General features: G+C 38.8%; 1 protein-coding gene across 4 annotated transcripts in view; it reads left to right on the forward strand.

The window, feature by feature from the left end:
* The first annotated feature begins 1,999 nt into the window (after window positions 1-1,999).
* VRK1 (VRK serine/threonine kinase 1) overlaps window positions 2,000-26,162 on the forward strand; it is a 47,391-nt gene continuing 23,228 nt past the window's right edge. For 2 of the 4 annotated variants that reach the window (XM_058026494.1, XM_058026497.1), the window contains exons 1-3: window positions 18,139-18,212; window positions 23,468-23,623; window positions 25,104-25,159. In XM_058026494.1, the coding sequence (XP_057882477.1) occupies window positions 23,473-23,623; window positions 25,104-25,159 (207 nt within the window). In that variant the 5' untranslated portion in view covers window positions 18,139-18,212; window positions 23,468-23,472. Of the gene's footprint in view, window positions 2,099-18,138; window positions 18,213-22,137; window positions 22,177-23,467; window positions 23,624-25,103; window positions 25,160-26,162 lie in introns of those variants that run through there. The other 2 variants (XM_058026496.1, XM_058026495.1) reach the window with 2 other exon arrangements.

Genomic DNA, 26,162 nt, shown 5'->3' on the forward strand with positions numbered 1-26,162 from the left:
TTATCCAACTGAGGGGCAGGAATAACAGCATATGGCCTAGGTGGCCAAGCATGCAATGTGGCAGCACAGCTTCCAAGGCAGGCATGATTTGCCAGCACCTTGGTTCAGGCTCTTTGTGAAGTACAACCAGCACATAATCAAATCAGCAATTGTAATAACTAGTTTGCAAGCAAGTCAAGAGCTAAAATATGTACGTACAAATTAATCATCATATCATTTTAAATTTCAATCAAAACACAACTTTGAATTTGTCAATCTGTATATGACAAAGAGGTAAAATAATCAAATAAATTAACTGAGAATGTGTAACTTTTCCTTTCCTCTTAATCCCCACAAGATCTGTATTTGTTCCTTGTTTGCAGCGTTTTTATAATGTTATTTAAATAGCATCTGCTATATTCCACTTGCAATTACTCTGTTTTAATCAATTTACAATTAACTTTTTTTGTTAAATTCACTTTCTCGACAAAGCCCTTTGGTTGTTCCCTTCCTCTCGCTCTGTTGTTTCTTTTAAAAATATTCAGATTCCAAGTGTTTGTACTCGTGTTTGAAATAGCCCCTTGTTTGAGGAAGCCAGGTTTTGCTGCCAACAGGACACCTTTGTGTGCCAGTGTAAAGCTGAGAGGGAACTGTTGTCACTGGGGTTTGGTCTCGGGCTGCTCGGGAACTCCTGGCTCCAGGCTGGAAGTGGGGAAGGCAGCAAGAGGGCGAGCTCTGCGAGAGCTGCCTGTGATAGGCAATAGAATCCCTTTTCCTCCCCTGCCCCGTCCTCGAAAATACTGCTTGTGCAAGGTAACAGCAAACCAGTTAATTTGGTTCGATGGGCAAAAGGATGTCTAATTCCATGTAGATTTCAGCAGTTCAATGTGCTGGATATTGTCACAGCTGAGTTGAATTCTGAGATTGTTATTTTAACCCTTTACTCATTTCTGTGCTGAGATTTTATGTGTAAGAAGTTAATTTAAGAGAAACGGTTGCATCTTGTCTAGAAATTTGTGTGTGCATATATATTTGTATTATCCATATTTGTATTTGTGGGGAGAAAAAAAAAAAGACCTTATAGGATGTGTGTGGAACAACTTTTTGCAGAAGATCTTTTTAACAGATTCCAGTCCTTTCACATTAAAAAAATCAAAACAATGAGTTTCAACTAGAAACATTATTTTGATTAAAAAAATATTTCAAGAACAACTCTTTCTAGCTTGTCCTGATAATTATCTTTTTTTTTTTAATTTATAAAAACTATATACATAGAAATCTAAGTTGGAACATTATTAAAATGAGAAACTGTTAGGAATTAAATGAGATGCTTTATACACACATGCAGCAATAGTTCAGGCATACTGCAAGACACTTCAGAGACATGTACACACACTCACCTGTTCATTAGAAATATTACATTTATATTTCATGTGATTTCTATTGTCTTCTGAAACATTTATATTTATATGCTAGAAAAATAGGAACAGCATGGCGTACAGCACTATTTAAAAAATATTTAAATATGTCAATGGACCTCTCCTGGGTCTTTACTTTGCAGCTTCTCTAACTGGTAAATTAACAGGGTTTTTTCAGGATGCACTTGTAGGATTTGAACATATTTCTCTACTGGAAAAGTTATTTCATGGAAATAAAAATCTGAAGATAGCTGCACCTTTTTATCCAGTGCTGGGTTTTAAAGAACTTAATAGCCTCTCAGTATTTTTAATGCGTGTGATATTACACAGCTAACAAATAATTTCAGAATTCAGTTACCACAATTAGGAATTTGAAGCAGGTGGCTCAATAATGGGGCTTTTTCATTTCATTTATTAGAAGGGGGAGGAAAAAGCCCAGCAACGCAGAGCTTCATTTATTTTCATCAGCTCCACAGTAAGAGCGTGGCAATTTGCAACACCAGAATCATTTCAAGTACAGCTTTGCATACATCATTCATTTCTTTAGTTTTAAAAGCTTCTTATCGTTCAACCAAAATTTGAAAAGATAATTTCCTGTCTAAAGTCCAATCTGGTCTGAGCATCCTGGCTGCTTTTTAACACTATGTTGGCTTTCTTGGTGAGCAGATGGAGCGTGGCTGTCACTGCTGCGTGACCCCCAGGTGAGTGTGACTTTGCCTGCGTGTGCCTGTGCGTAACACATCCGCAAGCAGGAGCCGTGCACGATACCCGGCTCCTCCAAGTTCGCCTCACCTTCCCGCTCGCTGGGAGCAGAGTTTAATTTCATTTCGTTCCAGTCCCGAGGCTGGCAGCAGAAGCAGCCCGCTCCCAGCAGGAGGATGCGGTGTTTGCAGCAATGCAGCCGGGGCTTGCGGGGCAGCGCTGGCGGCGTCGGGGCGCGCACCCTCCTCTTCCTCTTCCTCTTCCTCTTCCTCGCCCCGCTTCTCCCGTGCGCTCCCTGGGCTCTGGGGGTGTGGGGGGTTCGCACCTCTCGGAGAGCCCCGCTGACCTGCAGGGAACGCAGCTCGGGATGCACTGTCGGCCCGGGAGACACTTGGCTGGCTTCTCACTGTCGTGGTGTGTTTGTGCTGCTTTGAAGAACAAAAAAGCTTTGTTGTTCTTGTGCCAGAATAAAGGGGTTTCACACTGAGGGAAGGTACCTCAATTTCTGCATGTATCGTGAGGGCAATGGCTAAGGAAAACATCAAGGAAATGTGGTAATAGTCTAAGGCCAGGTGTCAGGTCTTACCATGCATTAGCAGGTTGCTCAGGTTTAAGTAAAACAGAGGCCTTGAAGTGGCCCCAGGTGCTGCCTGTGGGAGGATTTGCACCTTCAGAGTGTCTCACAATTTAGAGATCAATTCAGTGCTGCAACCACAAGTGCTGTTGCAGAGCATGAGTGGGCTATTGCTGTCCACTGTCGATTTGAGAACATGCAGCCCCTTCTATGCACAGGAATTCCCATCAGAAACCTCCCCCTGGTTCAGAGTACAGGCAGAAACTTTGTTTGGAAGCAATCTCTGGGAAGACTTTGAAGCCCCCCTGCACTGTACCACGGGCCCTGCAAAGCTGAACCAGCTTGTGTTTGCTACTGGGCTAAGTGCCCAACAAAGAGCCCCTTACCATGGCAGAGAGAATCTGTTACACACGATGCCATATTAAGCAATTAACAGGGTTGTGGGGCTGAGCTTAGTGCCTATCCTCTGCAGTTTAATCATTTCTCTGTTTGCAGGGTTTCTAGCAAATAAGACATCCATGTTCCTCGCATTAGCACTTCAACAGTGTCTATGGGAAAGGCAGAGACACGAGGTGCACTGCTGATCTGCTCAGGAACAGGGTCATCTTGGGCAATGCTAATCAGAGGAGGTGCAGCTTCTCAGCTGACTGCTCCAGTTCCAATTGCACAGTCAGCTGCCTGCAGACGGGATGCCCTCCCCGTAAGACCTTGTCCAAACATGTTTGGCTCCATGTGAAAATTTTGCTATTTGTATGAATATGTACTCGACAGTAAGCATTACTGAAAAGATTCTCCTTTTGCCCAGGTGTTGCCCGCTTTCAAACCAGGTAATGAATATTGGTGATAATTTAAAGTAATAATAATAAAAAAAGGACATATGATTCTTAGCCCTTAGAAACTCTCTTCTGCAGAGGCGTGGGAGAGGCACAGGCTGCACAGGCACAGCCTTCAGGGCTGTTTGAGCCAGCAGCCTCCACACAGGGCAGCCTCCACCTGCCCTTGCAGTACAAGAGTGCCCCAGCCCCAGTCTCAGATTCTGCAGCCCCAGGGAGCATTTGCCCGCCCTTGGGTCTCCTCCGTGCAGCCACTCCTGCCACTGCTGGCACAGCTACCTGCTCTTTGACAGGAGCTCAACAACCCTGTGTAAAATTGTCCTTTCCCATGCTGGAGGGAACATGAACCCCCTGATGTTTCACTTTAGATAGACACAGTCCACAGTTAACATCACCCCAGGATACTGTATGCTACTTCAGTACAGTTCACTGCAATACTCAGGGAAATGGTAGGATTGCACTGAAATGGGAATAGTGCAGCTATGAAACTTGAAGACTGGATCAGTCCATTTACATTAAGGTACCTATGAATACCTCATATGCTGAATATCCAGAATAAAGTGAATTAACGTGAAGAGGCAAATTCTGTAAACTGACTCACTCTTTACAGCCCATACAAAGGGGTAAATAGGGAGCCTCAGATAGGGAAAGATGCTGGAGAGGATGAAGGAAGACTGTCCAGTGAGTGGAGCATTATTGCAAAAAGAATGGACACTACAGACTTGAGCCCCAGTCTGAAGGAAAGATGGAAGCACCCCAGGCCTTTCATTCCCATGAATAAATGGAAATGAATTTATCAGTCATCTAATGAAATGATTTCTGAGTATAATTGAAATAGGGGAGATATGTGTCTAAGATAGATGAATGGACAGATGGTTTACAGTCTCATCCTGCCCACCTGCTGCAGAACACAGCTAAGCCTACTACAACTGTGTTATTTGTGAAGCATAGGAACTGCTGGTCCAAAAAACCCCCAGTGAAAATGACAGCAGTAATGAAGGCAGCTCTCACGTTTGCACAACAGTTCATATTTCTCACTAGCTAACAATTACTTCAAAAAAATGTAGCTGTGTTATTTTTTGGCAAAAAAAAACTTGAAATCCTGAGGTGATCTATGCTACTGGTCTCTTCCAAACACTGATTGTCTCAGTAAGAAAGCAGACATCAAGACTCTACATTGTGACATGGAGTACACCTGCTCCATCATCTGGACATTGAACTGACTTGCTTACTTTAGAAAGGGAAACATTGACTAGTGCTTAGTTTGTTTCCAAAATAGAACACTTTTCATTCTTTATGACATCCTAAAGTAGCTGCAGCCAGATTCTGCAATGATCTATTTGACAGTAGGGAGTCCCATGCAGTCTACAATAGTTCTTACTGACTTACATGTCATAAATTTTACTAGAATGATGGAAGACTCACATTGCTTTTGTGATCAATGAAGCATTTCCTTATTAACCAGGGACACCAGTCCTACCCTTTCTGAAGTTAGTGAGAAATATTATTTTTATAAGGCCTTGTTACTGCTTCCAGTGCATCAGTAATGAGTTAAATATTGGTATTAAAATTGTTTACTTTTGTTGGATGGTTTGTTGGTTGCTAGAACCCAGAATGTCATTTCTGGCTCTTCTGTTGTTATTCTTTCCCCTCAAAATTTAGGACAAGGAACTTTGTTACAGCCTTAAATTTATCACTAAAAACTGATGCATGTTAGTGCAATGGAGAGAGGCTGGTTTCATTTAGGCATTCAGAAATTGATATCTAATTAAATTTTGAAATGAAATGTTAAAACCAGTGGGTGACAGACTGTCTGTAGGCGTGTCCCCTGAGGTGCTCCCTATTTTATTTGTTAATGATCTTTCTTCATTGCCCACACTAAGCCAAGCTCTACCAACTACTGCTATAGCACCATTCTTCAGCATTTAATTTCTTGCAATCTTAAAAAAAATTAAAAATCACACTATATTTAATTAGTTGCTCATTTAAGCCCTCAATGATTGGTTCTCTCCTGTGTTCAGATACTTATCTCTACCTATTTCAAACACTAAAGTATTGTTTTTCAGCCACAAGATTCTGGCATTGACAAAAGTGAGGTGATGTGGGGTAAATTAATGAACTCAAACTGGTATGACAAGAATATGCAGGTGGCCAAAGACTGAGATCTAATTTTAACTATTCAACTTGGAAAAGCATAGATGTGTAAAGAAGTGACTTAAGGGCAGATATGCAGCCTCAACCTGGAATTTTAAACTTTTCCTTTTCGAAATTTTTCATTGCTTCTTTCTTTTTTCCCTATCTCCCTTCTCTATGAAATCAATGTCAAGAAACTACTTCTGTCTGACTTTAAATGAATAGAAATGCTCATTACCTTTAGGTCTTTGCAGTTATCACTAAACAGAGATTTGATATTGTCTTGTTGCTTTTTTGTGTGTGTTTGTTTGCTTTCTTGTTTTTTTTGGAAGGGGAGGGAGGGGGAGTGTGTTGCTTTGTTTTTTTACATTTGTTTTTTTGTAACCACTGATACATCTCTGATATAGAGAAAGGCACTGGAGAAATTAACAAGTACATGCAGTAGTCTTTTCAGCCTGTGCCACTGGATGGCTCAATGTGTCACAAAAGAAATCTCTGTTAGCAGTGTAAGTTAAACTCAGTTATTCAGTTTGTGAAGAAGCTACTTCTCAAGGAGGATCAGAATCTATTTTGCTAAAGGTATGAAGATCAGGGCAGCCATGATGGCCATGTTATAGCAAACTGTGAAGTTTCTTTTATCTACAGTTCTGTAATACCATTTTCAAAACCTCCTGTAAAAGACGGATATAAATTTTCTCTGTGGGGGGCAAAAAAAGCTTTTGGCAGCTGAGTTTCCTTTTTGATACTAAGGAATCAAGAAGAGTAGGTAAACACTAACCTGGTGGCTCAAAATTTGCCTATTCATGGTAAGAAATGTTGTTATGGCTGCACCTTACCATGGCTCAAACAGGAACCAAGTCAGGTAAATGTTGGAGCTTGTGTCTGTGTGTGACATGAAACCACAGAGACACACTTCAGAACAGTTCCCTAACAGTTTGCTGCTCTTCAGTCTGCAATACCGACTTCAAAACAGGCAGATAAGGCTGTTTTTGTTATTTGTACCCTGTTTTTCTCTAGGAAATGTACTGAAACAACTAAACTCTTTGCAGTTGTTTACATAAGTTGGCAATCTTTTTTTTTACCAGCCTTGATACAGGTCAATACTTCAAATCCAGCACAAGATTAGAAACTAAAACTACCCATGTTTCAGGTCCCTGAGTTGTCCAGTCCAATGTGTTTTGGTTAGTAATGAGGTCAGGAAAAAGGAACCAAACTCACCCATTCCTGTCTTCTTCCATGGATCTTGAAAAACATGATGCAGCTTGTTAATAATGCAAATCTTTATTTAAGACATATTTTGCTGTTACCAGCCTGAAATTTCAACTGCTCTTTGAATGATGATGTATTAAATTGTCTGCATTACAAATACACTTTTGGAACTGCTCTGTTTTTTGTGATAACTGTGTTGGATTCTGAGTCATAAAGGTTATAAAACAGATACAATAGACTATATTCTGCCACAGAGGTGGCATAGTTCAGCATGACTGAGTCACTGCTCTGAAGAGAGACAGCACTGATTTTTATGCAGGGTGTTGCAAGTCAAGCCTGAAGTGCATTGGCAGAGCTGCATTGTAGCTGGCAAAAAGCTGCTCCTTAATACAGTGTAATTGTACAATTCACATTTTTCCAGATACCCATCATATAACATTCTAAACTAGATTTTGATGCAAGTCACCCAGGATCATTTCAAGCAGTGAAAAGGGAACAAGTAAAAATCTGAACCATTACAAATAAATGGTCAACTTGGCAGGTGCCAAGAGTAGCATGTGTGACCATACTAAACAAACTTGGCTGGGAAACTTGAAGTTGGCAAGTATCTTCTACCTGCTGCCTTGTCTGCTTCAGTTTCCCTCTTTCCTCAGCTGGAAAAAGCTTACTTACTAGAGTAGTGGAGATCTTTGCAAGAGCCATATTTTCTTTTTCCTCCTCCTGCCTCTGCTTGTCCTTTGCTCTACAATCTGTGCTGATTTGAAAAGGCTTTCCAGTTGGCCATGTCTTCTCTCCAGTAACTCCAGTTTTGTTCTCCTTGCCCTCTTCTGTCTGGACTGTCTGCCCTCTTTGTGCTTTGTCTATTTCCCAACAACTTTTGTGCCCAGAACACCAGGTGCAATTCTTTTCTCCTTGCCACCAGACCAAACCCCTCAGCTGCCCACTCCTACCTGCTGTCATCTCTGTCACTCATCTGTTAAATCCCCAGGCTTCTTCTATTCCTAGGCAAATGTCCCTTCTGGTTCTTTCTTGGAACATCTCCTATGGGTTTTCTGAATATTTCTGTGTGCATATTTCTCATGATAATTTTGATTTTTTTTGTGTTATTTCCTCTGTTAGTAAGGCACAGACTATTTCAATACTCTATTTTATTTATTAGTACCCTGAAAGTTTTTGCAGCTCATTATTTATGTGAAACATGAATTCACGACACATCAAAAGTGAATAAAACACCATAAGACCACACCTTTAAGGATTCATGTTCAATCCAGGATCATACTGCCCTGGTAAAAATGACCACACAAGGGCAGACAGGTTGATTTGCATTATGCTATGTTGTTAATTTGAAAAAAAATCCCTTCATCTAAAAATGGTGTTTTACAAGGAACTTTTCAGATGCTTTATAATAACCTGCACTCCTTACCTTATGCTTAGCTTTCCATTGGGGGAAAAATAAACCAACAATCTTGAGGCTGTGTGTGAGTTAAATATGTCATTCTATGAAGAAAATTATCCATATGTCCTTCCAGTCTTTTATGCTTTCCATCTTTTGAGTGTTTAGTAACTAAAGATTATTATACATAATAAATTAGAATCTTAATCAATAATAAAACTTCAAATACTTCTACCCAGTATATTATACCTGTAATGTGAATTAATTGTTCACAAGTGGCTTGTTCTAAAGACCAGGTACAAATGTTTTTCAGGACATCCCTAGGAAGGTACACACCTACACATGCATACCTCTTCCTTCCATTCACCTTTGTGATTCTAGGATGACATAATAGTTTTTTTATTTCCAGCAGATGCTCTGCCAATTCAGAGATGTGACAAACAACATTTGCAGGAAAAGGTTATGTGGCCTATCTGACCAATTGCAAACTTCCATGCATACGATTTCCCCTTTCAATTTTCTTATATGAGAAAATTTTCTTGCATCACATTCTGAACATTCCCAAACATAGCCTTTCTCTCTTTCATATGACACAAAAATTAGTCACTAAAAAATTACATTTTGAGCTTAATCTAAACAACAGAACAAAGATATCAGTGCTGAAGTGGCAGCAAGTGTATCTTTAGCTGGTTATATAGGACTGTATTGTTTCTGGTTATATAGGTTATATTGTTTGGGGTTTTTTAAAGATTTTGGAAAGTATGTAGGTTTTTTTTGATGCCTGGAGTGTGAGTGCTGTGTGCCATACCATGGGGTCTTGATTAAGAGTGAGTGGCAATGTAGAATCTATGTTGAATAGGTACTCCATGGTAGCTGACTACAGGAAGGGAGCTTTTCATCCCCAAACAAGTGCTTGAATAACATCTACACAAGCAGGAGAGAGAGACAGCATGTGCACTTTGGGATAATTTAACTCTGTCTGCATGCAGGGTCGAGCAAACAGCACCAATGATTTCATGCCTGAGCCAGAACTGCCCCTCTGCTAGGAGGCTGCCTCACACACAAAAAATATAAAGCCAAGTAAAGAGCAGCACTCAGGAAACATTTGCAACTTTAAATAAATAACTTAATAAAAAGGCTAAAACACCTCATCAGGCAATCTACTTTTAAAAGTAGTTGTACCCTCTCAAGTTTTTATAACTAGAAATGTAGGCAAAACAGGCTCTATTTTGGGGCTCTGCAGATAAATTATGTATTAAAAATATGCTCCTACTTTAATGATCATTCTCAAAAGGCTCTTTGAAAATGAAGGAAAAGCAAAGTTTACTTTGGTCAAGGAGACGGGACACAATTCTAAAAAATATTCAAGAATAAGTTATATAAAATTCATGAAGCTGGAATATTTACTCTTTTACCCATCAATCTTGACCCAGCTAAGTTACTTTCATCAGGAGAGATGGAATGCTTTATACTTATAGCCTTTCTAGCAGTCAATATAGTATTGACTGTATTGCAGCCAATGCAGCCAGTGTGGTGATGAGATACTGTAGTTTTCACAAGCTTTCATTAAGTTTGCTGTGAAATGCCATGTTCTCATATTAGTCATCCTCTCTGCTTTATATCTTAGAAGATGCATTTCAAACTGTTTTTAAAGTACATTATTATTCAGCTGTTCACCAAAATAGACCAATATACATTACAATATGTTTACGAGGTGGCAGTCTTACAATTCAACAATTTAAAACTAACATTCTATCTGACATAGCTACAAAATTGTTTCAAATGGCTGTGCTTACTTTTTGGAGCAAGTAGTTCTAAATGAAAAGGTTGATGGCTTCAATTTGATTATTAGCAAGTAAAAGAACATTGATGGAAATATTGCAGTTGGTATGCTGATATTCCAGGGAGAATGAAAAATGTTTAGTGGACAGTTTAGAATACTGTCAGTATACAGTGTCATAAAAACTGCTGAACTTGCTTCTTTATTTATATCATTGATGTAGGTTTCATACCATTTAAATATCTTCAAAGCCACGTCATTACTGAAAAAATTAGCTGTTTTAACAATAAACACTTTCTTCCTAGTATAATTCAACAAAATATGAGCTACAGGCAGCTGGAGAGGGACAAGACTTAGCATCTCCTGTCAAAAAGCAGTCAGTCTGCAGGGAATGTGGAACTCACCACCTCCACCATGATATATGCAAGGACATCTTTTGTATGGGTGGATGGAGTCAGGTTCAAGCATTTGAAGGGAAAGGAGGTGGAGGAATGGAAGGAAAAGCCAGAAATTTAACCTATTGTCCCAGTAACAAATCAAAAAACAGAGAGCCCATCAGATTCTACACAATTTTTCTCTGCCCTGGTAATTTCACTGTGGCAGAGGACAAAACTGATTATCATGTTTTCCTAGTTGCTACTACTATATTAATTAATTCAATGCTTTCAACAGATGTCTGCATGAAAATACAGCAACTCAACTTGAAAAAACAGATCTTAAAAACAGAGGTCTTAGGAGGTGAGATAATACTCAAGTAAAACAGTAGTTCTCTGAATAACAGGGCCAGTGCCTGTGATATGGAAAATAAGCAAATGAGACCCTGAGGACAGAAAGAAGATGGAGAGAAGGAGCAGAGTTACAGTGTGTCTCCTGAAGTCGAGGTTGGAAAAGTGCTGAGACTGTGTGTGAAGCTACATGTGTGTTTCTGCAGTTCCTTAAAGCCATGCATAACTCTTCAGTGAAAAATGTGTTTGCAGTTTTCCCCACCACCATCAGAAAGAAAGCAATTATTAATTTATTATCATAAAAGAAGCTGTCCTAAGCTATCTACACACATTTGCATCAAGCTATTCTAGTGGAATACGTGTCTACAAATATCCAAACAAGTGGCCTTTAAAGCAAAGAGCACTGGTCACACAGGAGTTCCCTGCACTACCAGTCCTGCACACTGAAATGCAGCACAGTCAGTGGGACTGCAAACATCCACCATCCCCACCTGCCTCCCTGCAGCCACAGGGACTGCAAACATCCACCATCCTCTCCTGCCTCCCTGCAGCCACAGGGACTGCAGACATCCACCATCCTCTCCTGCCTCCCTGCAGCCACAGGGACTGCAAACATCCACCATCCTCTCCTGCCTCCCTGCAGCCAGAGGATGCTCTCCTGTCTCCCTTCCATTCATCCTGAGCCTGTGCTGCTGCCAGCACGTGTGATAACCATTGCCAATTGTGACAGTTGTTTTTGTGAAGGGGGACATCTGTCTACATAAAATGATGCTGGGGTCTGCAAACTCATTCACAGAGGACATGAAATAGTCATCAGATGGTAAAAATTACCTTCTTGGTTAAAAGACAAACTGCTGTCCCAAAAGTGAGAGGGCCTCTATCTGGCTAACGCTCACCTGAGCCAGGCTGAAGTTTGTAACATATGTGTTCAGGGGAGCCCTTGTAATTGCTGACAGATGGATCTCCATCTAAAGAGCCTTCCACCTCTACTTGCACCTCTCATGTTTTGAATTATTAACAATAAAAATTACTTTCTCTACTATACATCAAAAACCAGGAATGTGAAATTCTTGAAAAAGGTATCAATATATACTCTAAATGTCTTATCAATGAGCTGTTTAGAAATGCCAATGAAAGAGCCCATTGGCTTTGTGGTTCTTCATAGATGGGGTTGTCTCAGAGGAATATCAACATCAGCCCAAGTCTCTCCTTGGCATCCCCTTTCTCCTCTGATTGTTTCTCTAAATCTTTTGCTGTAAGCCTAAAAGCAAAAAAGTTCTCCGTACAGTTGATTCCAATTAAGAAAATTAAAGCTATATATTTGTAAGCAAAAATAGAAATGACACCAACAACATTTAAACATTTAAAGCACAAGAACAATGAATGGGCAGGCAGTTATATTGACTCTTGAAAATCTACCTTATGCAACACACTTCCAGGGTAAATACATTAGCAGTTCAGTGTTTCTTTAATTTTTGCACAGAAGCATCATTTCTTTTTTTGTCAGATCACATTTTGTAACACAATATCAATCTTGCCATACCCATGTTCTAGACTGTAGGGATTCTGCTGTAATTATGTCAAAAAATGAAATACTCCAAAATCTGATTGACAGCTTGATTACAATAATGCATGTGACTAAATTGAGGGTGTGCTGGTGTAATGAAGGAGAGGATGTCAGTAGTAATCAATTGTATTTTTGTCAAATTTTGTGGAGCATTTCTTGCTCTTGGGTTGTAGTACATTGAAACCAAATGAGACACCTAGTGGTAACACTTTTTTAGAGTTTTTTAGCGCCATTAGAGACTGGAGAAAACCAGTTCTTACCCAAATCATTTATTTTGTTACATGTCATGTAAATATGATGTAGACTAGCATGGACATGAACACCAACACCATGCAGTGCAGTAGCATGACAGGAAGGATTCCATGCCATGCTCAAGTATAGAATAGCAGATCTGTGAGTACTTTTTCTTCTCCAGACAGCTATTTCTGTATAATAAAGCTTGCCAGAAGACAGACAAGTATGAATTATAATGAATTGCAGTGGTTTATTTTTAATTTTCATTGTATTACATTTCCTTCCAAGGAAACAGTCAAAGATTTCTGCCTCTTTTACTTTCTCAAAGAAAGTTTGTATGAGACAATTAATTCACCAAAAAAACTATTTATATGAATATGGATTAACTTTTGATATTAAAAAGGATGAAATATGCTAATTTTCATTAGCTTTTTGTTTTTTTTTCTCTGAACAACATGCTCCTCAGACAAAAACTGCTGTCTCCAAATCTTATAAAAGATCTTAGCTGTTTTAGCATGCAGTTTGTAAGTAAAAATATTACCTAAATGATAAATTTGTAGTGCTGTCTCTCATGAAACTGATGGATAAATGCAGAGACAAGAAATTATTATTTCCTAGATTTAAATAATTCAAGGTGCCACACAGTATAATTGACTCAAAACTGTGTTCTTCATAGGTCTGCTGATAACTGCTAACCTTGATATTTTGCCTGCACATCTCTTCCACAAGTTTTACTGTCCTTTCAAATGTCTCCCTTACAACTGCAAAATCCATTCCAGGCCAATGTTTTTCCCTCGACCCAGATTTTATTCCCTTTTAACCATCTGGAACCACTGACTTGTCAGAAACCAGGTTACCTATATTTGTTCTATTTTGGGGAGTCAGGAGACAGGGTAGCATAACTAACAAGGCTTTTGAATTTATTTGGTATTTACTGACTGTAATATCCTTGAACATGTGCTATGTTTTCCTCTGTATCTGGGTAACATTCAATAAGCTTTGCTTCTTGGCAAGGTATAGTTGGCAAAAATATACAAATAAAATGCAATCTAATATAATAAAGTGAAAGATAAAAATATATAAAGCTGGCATACTCATTTATTTTCTGTGAAAGAACTGAAGAGATTGCTAGAGGAAGTAACAAGTACATGGTGATTCTGTATTTTTCCCAACACACAAATGCATTTTCAAAAAGTAGCAGAGAGATACTATTTCTTCCACTTTCAAGCAAAAGAGTTAATACTGTGTTGTTTAAAAATCCACTGTAGAAAACATATGACAGCTTGGTGACCTTGGAAGTGATAGTGATGTTTTTAAGCAGTGGGAAATAGGGAACTGTAGATAGGGAGTACAAGGCACAGAGCTCTCCCTGTTTGCATCAAAACAGGGTTTTAAAAAATATAACCTCATTCTTTTGTGCATTTTTCTAGGGCCAAATCACCTTAAGAAATCGCTATTTGATCAGGAAGTCCACAGCTAAGTATAAGCTCACCTCATTCAAGAGATCTGGATCCTCTTAGCTACAAAGAATAGCAAATAATAAGTTTATAGAATTCTGGTTTCTAATTTAAATAGCATATAGTGACAACACTACTATTTAGCAGAGAAGTGTTTGGAGGTATGCTAATGACCACAAGAAAATTTCAAACCTCCATAATGTGCTTTAATCACCAGCTGGAGATCAAAAGCCACCATGTGATTTTATACAGCATGGGCAGCTTCCAGAACTGCCTTACATGGAAAGAGATCAATGGTAAAATTGGTAGATACAGCAGAGCTTTGCAATAAAAGCGTTTTATGTATCTTGTTCAAAGTATTTAAGTGCCTTTTAGATCACTGATTGAACCATAGACATTATAAAGTGGAACCTTTTAATACCAAAATAAATTTGCAGAGTAAAATTCCATTACAGGAAAAAGCATTGCACTGCAACAGGACAGATAATAATTCTTTCACATGTAATGGAATATATGAAATGTTTGATGATAAACAGAAGTTCTTTGCATCGTTACAGTTGGATCCTATGCACTGCTGTTTGTGTGCATGTGAGTGAATCTACAGTGTAGGATATACACTGCCCCCAGATAAATTGCATTTGTACCTATAAATATCACTCTAACTGGGATGGGGGGAGACACTTCACAGTCAAGACAATTCAGTCATTTAAGTAGAGGAAAACTGCCTATGCATATGAGTTTGGACCTTGACCAAAGGAAACATAGAAATGCTTTAGAAACTCATAAAAGTCCTTTAATTGGATTAATTTAATGCACTTCAAACAGCTCTCATCTTAGAAGCTTCAACTTATTTAAAATTATTTCCCTTAAAATCATGTGTCTGTTAGCATCACAAAACTGCCAGGAAAAAAGTGAAACTTCCAATGGATCTCACCGAGTAGCTTTTCTTTCACAGTGTTTTCATTAATTCTTCTAATACTTCATCTCCTTTCCATTGAATTATTGGGTACTGTTTAGACTGGATCTCTTCTACCCCATATTCCATTCCTCTTTTACAAATTAATTACTTGGGGAATGAATACAGATGATATTTTAAGAGCTGCAAGATTTAGAAGTATTTTTCCTGCCTCAGCACCTTCCTTTTGAATTTAAAATGTTTTGAAAAGTATAATTAATAATGTCTTTTTAATTCATAATAGAGATTTAAGAGTAAACCAGGTCCTACTTTGAGATTTGTTACAAATTTCCTTTATCACTTCAAGCTAAGCAAACTTTACCTAGCATCTCTATGTCTGATTCTTCATTTGTAATAAGGGGTAAGTATTTATTTTGCTGCAGTGATTCTTTGTTAAGTTCTTTAGGAAGTTGACCCTAACAAAAGTCAATATTGTACCTTTATTTGGTGAGGAACACTTAAGATGATGGTCTTATCTCATGGGGAACATTTTAGACAGATGTCTAGTAATTTCACTGAGTAAATAGATAGTCTCATCAAATTGATAAAGTATTCAAAGTAACAGTTTCTTATTCACTTCATTCTGAAGGAATTAATAAACAAAAATTTATATTCCTTTCCAAAAATACAAAAGTTAGTCGAATTTTTAAAGACACCTGGAGAGATTGGCAAAACCAGTTTTGTTCCTATCTACCCTTTAACAGCACTCACACACAATCAGATGTTGTACTGGTCTCCTAAATACACACATGCTCTGAGGTTACTGGGTAGATCACTTTAAATTCTCTTGAAATGTATATTAATGGATAAACAAGACAACTCTGGAGTGCCACACTGATATTCTTAGAGAATAGTGATTACTCTTTTAAAGCTTAATAAAAGCACATTAGATGAAAAAAGGCACAGCCTTAATTTAATTTATATAACCTCTTTCCTCTGAGGAAAATAGTGTGAAATGTGAATGGGAGGACAAAAAGTGAGTTTGCAGTGAACACACTTTTCCCTTAGTGTCAGTATATTCCCACTCAGGATAACAAGGGGGTGTGATGGGAAGTATAATTCCTTCTACATCAGAGTAGGTGCACAGTGAGTGCATGGCAACAGAAGGTTCTGAATCAAAAACTTGTTCCTTGGAAAGTGATCATACTACAGCTCTTTTTCAGACTGTTTATGGACTCTGGCCACAAGGTTTTTAAGAAAATCTTCTGTGGTCTAGCCATTCATGAGGTCTGCAATTTGAAGAAAATACTGTGATTATTTTTGATACAGTAACCTTAATGTCTACTCCCATCTGTGGTCCTCAATCCCCAGTTAGGACAGCTGAGTGCAGTGCATGTGTACTCTTTTATCAAGTATCTGGAGTGGCACAGTCTCCCCATTCATTTGGGAATTGTCTACTATTTTTTTTTAATTATTTTTTATGGTTTTAATGCATTGTGTGTAGTATGACATGGTGCTTGAGCAATGTATATGCATTTTTCTTCTCATGTTGCAAAGTAGAAAAATAAGATTGCAGAATGAGAACACATACTGGAATTATAAGACATTTAATTCTATAAATTTTGGAAGAATGGAAATGTGAAGAACATTTACTTTAGAACTCGAGTACTACATTCTATTAAATAAAAATATGATTCACATGTGATCCACAGAAGTGGAATATTTATTAAATTTCTCATTCAATTTTCTCTATCAGCATTTTAAAATGGTTCCATGATCCCAATAACTCAATACTAAAGAGGATGGTTTGCAAGTGAAATGCTATCATGTCTGGTAGTGTGTCACCATGATATTTTCTGAAAAATCCCTTTGCCAGGACTTCTCTCCTAAGAAGCTGAGAAGCCTCAGAGGAAAAGAAAAACAATAATTATCTGCTGCTGTGGAATGCAACAGGTGCATCTTTGATTGGTCTCATGTGGTTGTTTTTAATTAATGGCAAATCAACGTCCAGCTGTCTCAGACTCTCTGGTCAGTCACAGGATTTTATTTTCATTCCATTCCTTTCAATTCCTTGCTAGCCTTCTGATGAAATCCTTTCTTCTATTCTTTTAGTGTAGTTTTAACATACAATTTTCTTTTAATATAATATATATAAAATAATAAATCAGCGTTCTGAAACATGGAGTCAAGATTCTCGTCCCTTCCCTCGTCCTGGGACCCCTGCAAACACCACCATATTAGTGTTCTTCACTCAGTCCAAACAAACTTTTGGTCTTTCCTGTGAATAGTAGTACCCTAGAACGTACAGAACAGTTCAGATTCTTGAACATCTCTAGTAGCACCTAATATTTAAAAAATAAATTTCTAGTATTCTTAATGTGGACCAGGTGGTCAAGGAAATCTATGTATCCTCATGATGAACATACCACAGAATGATACTTCTTTGTTTGAACAATACTTTGGTACTATTTAGTACCTCTAAAACTGCAGCATGTCAGGACAGTGGCCATGAAATCATAATGCATTTTAAGAGTTTGAAACACCCAGTAAAATAACAAAACAAAATGATTGTCCTGTTATTTTCCTGCCTCATCCCCTAAATTCCCTGGCTTGCTCCTCTCTCACTTCCCAGCTGGGTGGATGTGCGGACATTTGTACCCGACAGAGGAAGGAGGAGGAATCACCGTCCCTGGAAGTGTTTAAGGAAGGGCTGGGCTCAGTGCCCTGCTCTCGTTCACCTGGTGGTGTTCGTTCTGGACTCGGTAATCTTTTCTAACCTTATTGATCCTGTGCTACCACCTTGACAAAGGCCTTCCCAAACTTGTTGCACCATAAGAAACCAACGCTTCTCATAACTCTCAAAATTGTTTCACTGAAAGGAGCTGTGAAGCACTAGAACAGGCTGCCAAGGGCAGTAGTGGAGTCACCACCCCTAGAAATGTTCCACAAACTTGAAGATGTGGTACTTAGGCACGGTTTTGCGGTGAACAGGGGTTTTAAGGGTCTTCTCCAACCCAAACGACTCCATGACCGCAAAAGACTTCAGCTCTTGGCCCATCTCGGGCCGCGGTGCCTGTTGGGAAGTGTAGTCCATGTCGGTCCCTCCTGCGGCCACTTGCTGCGGCTGCGGACTACATTTCCCAGTAGGCATCGCGACCAGGGATGGACGGAGGCGGAGGGCCGCGCTCGGCGGCCCAATGGGCGCGGGCGATGCTGGGAGGTGGCGCCGGGGCGGGCGGGCCGCCGGGGCCGCGGGCAGTGCGGGAATTTCGGAGCGGGAGGAAGGAGCGGCGCCGGGCCCGCTCACCCAGAGGTACTTGGAGCCAGCGGCTGCCTCTGGGCCGCAGACGTTTGGGGTTTTTTTTTGGAGGCGAGTTTTGGGGCACTATTTCTCATCCGTTTCGCCGTGCCGAGCATCCCCGGCCTTTCTGGCGGCTTGCGGGCGGTTTTCCCCGCTTCCCTCGCGGAGGAGGCCGGTGGGACCGCGGGGCCCGCCCGAGCCTTGTTCCTCCGCAAGGGCAGGGAAGGTCCCTTCCCTTCCCTTCCCTTCCCTTCCCTTCCCTTCCCTTCCCTTCCCTTCCCTTCCCTTCCCTTCCCTTCCCTTCCCTTCCCTTCCCTTCCCTTCCCTTCCCTTCCCTTCCCTTCCCTTCCCTTCCCTTCCCTTCCCTTCCCTTCCCTCTCCTCTCCCGGCCCAACCCGCAGCGCTCGCACAGTTCCACCCGTGGGGTTTGGGCCCCGCCTTTGCCGGCTGTGGGCTCTAAAGCTCCTTCGCTGGCCGCGGCCTGCGTTGTTTTGCTTCCTGTGTTTTGTTTTTTTAGCACTAAAGGTAGGCGGAGGAGGCTGAGTAAAAGCTCTGCTCTGTGCCACTTCAGAGGTTCGTCACCTTCGGGATTGTCTCGGTGTGGCATCACCTTGGCTGGGAGGCATTCCTGAGTTTTGCTTTGAAGTAAACTTTTTTTTGTTTTAAAGACGGGCCTACAAATCACAAAAATCTGCGATTTTAGGATCAGGGAAGGCCTGGTGTGTAAGAGTTGGGTTAAGCTGGTTTCTATCATTGGTTGTGGTTTTTCTTCAGTTCCTATTTCTGTTTGACTTCCTTGTTCGGGACTTCAGCAGTTGCACACAGGGCGAACTCTGTTGTTCTCTTTAGTTTTCAATTTGTGCTTAAGCACTCTAAGAACTGTAGGCTTTTATTAATTTGTAGGGAATCCATGGACCCTTTTTATGGCTAAGAAAAATACAAGAGCTTTTGTGAAGCTTCCTGTAACTTACTGTGTCAAAGGGCTTGTGCCCTCATCTGTAGGAACAAGCTGCCCACTAAATTCTTGGGGAAAATCCCTAAGTGAGGTAGGATTGCAGGATTCCTGGTGAATTTCAGAGCTGATGATTTTTATGCAGTGTGCTAAATTATCAAAAAGCCTTTAAGTGTCTCACTCACATTTTGCAGTTGGTATAGAGGTGAGGTGATTTGGAGTGACATGATTTGGTACATTAAAATACTGGTTTTTATTGCAGCAAATGAGTGATGATTAAAATTTTCAGAAGAGCCTTAAATAACCTTAGAAGAAACTTTAAACAAAGTAATGTATTCTTGAGAAAGCAATTTAAAATTAGTAGCACAGTAATTCCACTTGTAAATGACTATTTCCTACCTCTGAACAAGCTGCATTCTGAAATATTAAGTCATCTTGGTTTGTTTAGCAAAAAAGGAAAAAAGGCATTTCCTTGGTCAACTGTGCTGCTGTTGTGATTACATATTTCTCAGTAATTGTGGTCCACAATTGTGGTATTTATTGATTTTGTCAAAAAAGATTTTTTTAAAAAAATTTTTGGGAGAGAACTGCAGTGCCCTTCTTGTGTGAGTGCCACTAACTGTCCAGTATCTTAATCAGGAACTTTGATTGGAGAGGTTTTCACAGACAGGGATCAGTCAGTCACAAAATGTCTGAATTTATGCAAGAAAATCTTTGTTCACTGGTGTGACAAGTCACTGACACATCAGTTATTTTTTGTGTTTATCCTCCCATGAAACAGCTCTACAATTTTCAGGAGTCTTTAAGTGTCATGTTCTTTCTTCCCAATTCCTTGAGCAAAAACTTAGTTTTGTTTTCTCCTCGTCTTAATTTTTTTTTTTTTTTCAGGCAGACATGGATTTCTTGCTTTGACTAATGAGCAGTTTTAATGATACATAGATTTCAGGTCTTGCTGGAACTACCTGCTCCTCTAGGAGCACAGGTCACCAGCTCCATCAGGGTTGACAATGAAAATACATCCTCCTAAGATAAACAACTGTAAAAATTACAATTTCCAGAAAATAAAAGAGGAAGATCAGGAAATAACCAGTATGACTTGACACACAGCAGAAATTCCTTCAAAATAAATTTGTTTTGTATTCATTTCAGAGTTTTGTTGATAATGAATGGCAACAAGAATTGAGAAGTGGCTATTCATATTTATTCCAAGAGTTCAAGTATCGCTTAAGTGGCAATTGTGGCAGGCAACATTTGTAAAGATAACACCACTGATATGCAGACAGTGGTGCTATCTCAAGTACAGTGCATTCTGTTTCTTCCAAGGTGTTTTATTAGGTGGAAGCCTTTGTAGTACTTACTAAGAGGCTTCTGGAGAGAGTTTAGACAAATAGACTTCTGTTATTCATACTTGTTAGTAGGAAAATCTTTGTTTTGAGCACATTGTAGCAACATAAAATGCTGCTGTTTACAATCATGCACCTTGAATATTGTTCTTGTCAGGCACCTTAGCTAAGTAGGGTCAGGTCTGACACTTGAATGATAGTACAGTACTTGACATCCATGGCACTGTTTCCAAGGACTTCAGCATGATTGCAGGAACTAATGAATTAAACTTCACAATACCTGTGGATAGAAAATATTTCCTTTGTTGATGGAAAGAAGTATTGAGAGGAAAGTTTGATTTTTTTTTTCTTTTCTTTTTGAAGGGATGGTGGTGGTGAATTTTTAGAAGTGATTTTAGGGAGAAGTAGATGGCTTTATTCCAGTTCTGGAATGTACAGTAGACAGCTCTATGTCATGTTTGTTGGTGCATAAGTTTCTTCACAAACCCCTTGTGTTTACTGTATTATGATTTGAAAAGCATATAGAATGACAGAATTTGCACTCAATTTAAGTTGTCTGTCATTTTTTTTTATTGTGGTTTTTTTCTAGTTCTATCTTTTCATGTAGAGAATTTCTGCTGTGTCCAGGTGTCTTTGGTGTCAGTCAGTAGAAGACATTTGAATGGCTTTATCCAAATACATGTGAAAGCATGTGCAGCCATTGCTTAAATATTTCCTTGGGTAACAGCTTTTTTGCAAGAGCTTGAGTGCTCAGCATTGTGCATGCTGCCCATTGCAAGCGATCAGTGTTTGGCACCTATGGCCTACTGATAGTTTGACCAACTTGTAAGTAGGCACAGTGCCATGTTAACAGATGGGTATGAATACAGACAGCCAAGAAACCATGTATGTGTATCTAGTGTATTTGTTAAGGGCAGGGTTCCCAGCTGGGGACGTTCAAACTTATGTCCATTTTGAATTTTTGCTTTTATGGATAAAGGAAAGTTGTCATTAACAATTTTTTTAAAAAAAATAAATACCTTCAGGCATACAATTATTGACCATGTTAAACAAAATAAGCGGGGGTGTGGAAGAAGAGGGAAGCACCAGCTCTTCCTTTGATACTCTTGAGGAGCTATTTTAAGTAAATTTAATTCCTTTTTAAGCAAGGCTGCTATCAAGAGTCTCACTGTGAATGTCAGAGATGTGGAGTGTATCAATAGCTTTGTTTCACAGGCTTGCTAGCCTTATTGTAAGAGAGGCCACAAATTTTTCTTTTACTGACAACAATCTGTCCAGCATTTAAGCACCTAAGTGCATCTGTCCAAGTCTTGCCCAAATTATTTGTAATAACTCAGAGATCAAGGGGCTGCAGTCCTTCAAGCCCTCTGCATGGCTCTTATATTGACAATAAGTTATTTCTTAGCCTGAGGATGAGTGTGCTCATTTTGGATATGTTTTGGTATCCTTTAGATGACAGCCTGTGTAATCTTGTCCCACATCTGAGTCACTGGGCAATGCTGCTGATTTTTGCAGCATTTTTTGTTGCCTTATCTGAGTCAGCTTTGGGGCTCCAGGCTTCTGGTTTATTTCATTAGCACTTCTAATAATTTCAGTCTGCCCTTTGTTTTAATCCATTTGCTGATTTAGATGTCCTGTCAAGCTGCCTAAAGGTCTGCAGTGATCTTTCTGGCCTGCTCTTGTAAGTGATATGTAGGCTTTTCTACTGCTCTGTTCTTTCTGACCCTTTGACACCATTGCTTTCTCATTGGTATGTCTTATCTGAGCTGGCTGGAATTGTCGTTGGTGCTTGAAAGTCTCATTTTTCTCCTGTAGAAAATCTGGAGGAAAGATCTTTCTCCAAGACAGTAAACTATGTATCACCTTGAAGAATAAAAAAAAAAAGACAAAGGGATGTAGAGAGGAGTTTCTTGAAGAGACTATGGATAATGATGTGGGTATAGCTAGTCTTTAAATTTATGTGTAAGGTGTGTCTTGATAGCAGGGAAGAATGTTACTGTATGGAAGTGGAAATATGGAAAAGTAATGCAGAATCAAAACATCCTGTTTTGTGATAATGGTGAAGCTTATGCAATGTAGATATTGATAAATACCAATATCTGTCTGTGATGTGAGTATTTGATAAAAGTTTCTCATTTAGATATAAGTAATGTATTCACTCTTCTCAAATTACCAAGGACCCTAAAAAAGAAGAACTTTGGCCTGGAATGATGCACCTTCTTTTCTGTTTTTATGCATATATTGAGTGACTCTGATGTCTCCTGACTTGCTGCCAGAGTCCATTATTCTCTGACTAGGCTCTTTTAGATGTTCCATGTATAAAGGATACAATATTTGAAATCAAATTTACTTCTTTGAAGATAATTGATGCTATGTGAGATTTCTGAATTAGGAGAGTGATATAAAATATATAAATGAAAACAATACAACTGGTAAGTTGCACTTGGCAAAATAAAGCAATTGCAATGCACATTTCAGTCATGGTACTGATGCAATTCTCATTCCTGGTCTCTGTAGTATGTGTTTCTTTACAGCTAAGAGGAATTCCTCATATTACCACTGAAGACTTGCAGTTTTTCAGTATGCAAGTTTAACTCTGGGAAAACTGATGAGCTTTATTTCATAAATTTACTTTTTTCTAAGTTTAGACCTGTGAGTTTTGTGATTGATTGAGTGTGATAGATTGAGATCTTTTTAGCATGTATTATACAAGGTCTTGTAATAAGTTTCTCTTGTGAAGATTTTTGCTGTCAAATTTTTTTGTGATGCCTGGAAAAAGTAGTTGTTTCTCACTTTTAATTCATGCTGATGAAACTGCTTATTGCATTTCTTTTCAAGCATCTTTGTAGTAACAAATCAGTGCTTAAACAATCCATTCTTTTTTGTATTTCTAACAGATTTCTATGTAAAATAAGTTGGATCAACATGTAACCATTTTTTAAAGTTTTTTTTTCAATTTTCACTCTCTCTAGGGAAAATGCCCAAGAAGAAAACAGCTGGAAAAGCCCCTTCCAAAACGAAACTTGCTGAATTGTTTAGTCTGGGGGAGGTTCTAGCAGACACAGCAAAAAAAGAATGGAAATTAGGTGTCCCTGTAGGGGAGGGAGGCTTTGGACGCCTATACCTTGGTAAGTGCAGTACCTTTGATAATTCTTTAAAATGGAGAGTAGATGTTTTTCCCCATTCAAAACAATGAAAAGTTGACCCCAAGTTAGAAATATGAATATAGAATGGTATCTTCACATGAACTTTTCTGCTAGAACCTTAGCTTGGGTCATGGTGTTGGAAAAAAAAAGATGGAAATAGACAAATGGTCGCTTTAAGCACTAGTTTTGTGAGTTTTCAGTGGTAGTTCATTCTTTTTAAAAATCAAAATCTTTATTACTTTTTAGCCATGGAAAGGATAGTTTAGTATTTATTTCAATTTGAATTTTGGTCTGTCTGAAAGACTGGATTTTTGCATGATTGTCTTTATAATGATGAATTCTGAACTGAAACTATCAGTGCATATATCTGGAGGCTACTGGTCAGCCAATACTTGGACTGATTTTGACTTTGGTATTGCTTTTATTTTTTCATTGCCTTCTGAACTTCTGGCATGCCATATACTTTTTTTTTTTTAATGTAATCAGTGCTAAAAACAAATTGAAGTGTTGAACTTTACAGTTCAGAGCCTCAGTTCAGGTCTTGTTTTGCAGTTCTGTTGCAAGGAAAACTTCTAAAAGTGAAATAGTGTTCCATACTTAGTAGCTCTTTCACTTGGACAGATGAACAGATAAGAGAGGTCTTGAGACTTTTCTGCTTCATTTACTCTAGTCATTTTTCAAACATTTCTGAAGGGATGAAAGTTAATATGGTCATTATAATATAGTCTTCCTCATCTTGGGCAAAAGGTTGTGCTGGATTCATACTGAGTTGGAAAACAGGAAAAAATCTGTCCTGCTTTTAAAATGAACAGACTGCAGCATAAGTGGGTTAAGGAGAAAAAACAGGACCAGTGGGTGGCTTTTTGCCAAAGAAGCTTTCAACTTCTTACTCAGCCTCACTCAATGAGCTACTAAATTTACTGGAGTTCCAACTCGAATTCCTGCTTTGTTCAAGCCAAAGCTTGCTCTGCTTACCCATTATTTGCACAAAGCTGTGACCCTGACTGTTCCTGTACTTTGTACTTGCCTAACTTGATGTTCTTCATATCTGTATCTTCTGTCACAAATACCAACAACTTAGTAGCAACAGAAGGTCACTTTTGGATACGTGACATGGCAGCATGGAATTTATTTTTCTTCTTTATGTTCACAAATGTGTATGTTTATAATAGTCCTAGAAAGCAAAAGAATCACTGTTGAATAGGAAAAAGTTACTGGATTAAAAAACAAAAAAGCCTTCATTTAATAAACAGCCTGTACTCCTCAAAAAGAAGGGAGAATGCAAGAATGCAATATCTGTAGACAGTAGCCTTCACATATACTGTGATTGTCTTACCAAAGGCTAAGGTACTGCTCTGTGTTCATGTCAGCACTAGTTACTTTGTTGTGTTTGTCCATCCTGCATAACAAGTGAGTGTCTGCTGTCCTCTCCTACCACTAATAAAAGCTTCCTTTTTAACAGCTGATGTTAATTCTTCAAAGTCGGTTGGCAGCGATGCCCCTTATGTTGCAAAAGTGGTAAGAGCATTTGAATCTTTACTTCTCAAGTTGAAAATATTTGTTCTAGAATGGAATGTGTAATTTAAAACGTCTTCTGAAAATGATGCAATTGCAAAGTGCTGTTTGAAATAAAAGTGTGGGGATACAGAGGAATGCTGCTGAGAATTGGGACTCCTGTGTATGAGGAACATCATGATAGAACATCAGTGGAGTTGAAAAGGATCCATGAAATGGATCAGATTCTGTTTCATTTGCTTCCTATAAACAACACAGATATCACCAAATGAATGAAATCTGTCTAGCTTTTGGAGAATTTCTGTGATTCAGCAATGAGTCTCTGTGAACTGTTGCTCACCACTGGATGTTGATAAACTGACAGATGGTTCATGACTAGAAACAGCAAAACTTTAATTCCTGAGGTCTCCAAAAAGTTTTCTCATAAAAATGTTTTTTCATAAACCACATACATCTTCTAATTTGTATTGAACCAAAATAACATTGACATAATTTTTAAACCTAATGATTACAGAGAAGAAAAAGCACTGTTGATTGTTTGATTATTTGCTACAATGGGATAAAAATAAAATCATCTTATTACTTGAAATTTTCTTATGGTTTTAGGCAAAAAAAAAAAAAAAAAAAAAAAATTATGTACTTGGATTTGGCTATTGCTCTTCCTAAGGTATTAAGTATTTTTTCTTAAATTTTGCCAGAGTGCCTAGATATGGTAAGATCCTACACAGTCTTAGTAAAAAACAAGGACTATGGCAATAGTCATAGTAGATCCAGAATCCTTCGTTTTCTTGGTGGTGATTCTGTTCCTGCAATAAAAGTAAATACCAGAGAACTGTACAAGAACCTCACAGCGTAGAAGATTAGTTTTTCAGTGCAGTTCAGAACTGCACTGTTTTAACATTTTATTTATTAAGCTATGTGATGATTCTGAAATACCTTGCTACAGTAGCCAACCACTTTGTGTACATGTTAGTGCTTTTAACATTTGTTCCTGAAACTATAAGGT

Source organism: Melospiza georgiana, chromosome 6 (assembly GCF_028018845.1).
Source record: "Melospiza georgiana isolate bMelGeo1 chromosome 6, bMelGeo1.pri, whole genome shotgun sequence".
Taxonomy (NCBI): Eukaryota; Metazoa; Chordata; class Aves; order Passeriformes; family Passerellidae; genus Melospiza; species Melospiza georgiana.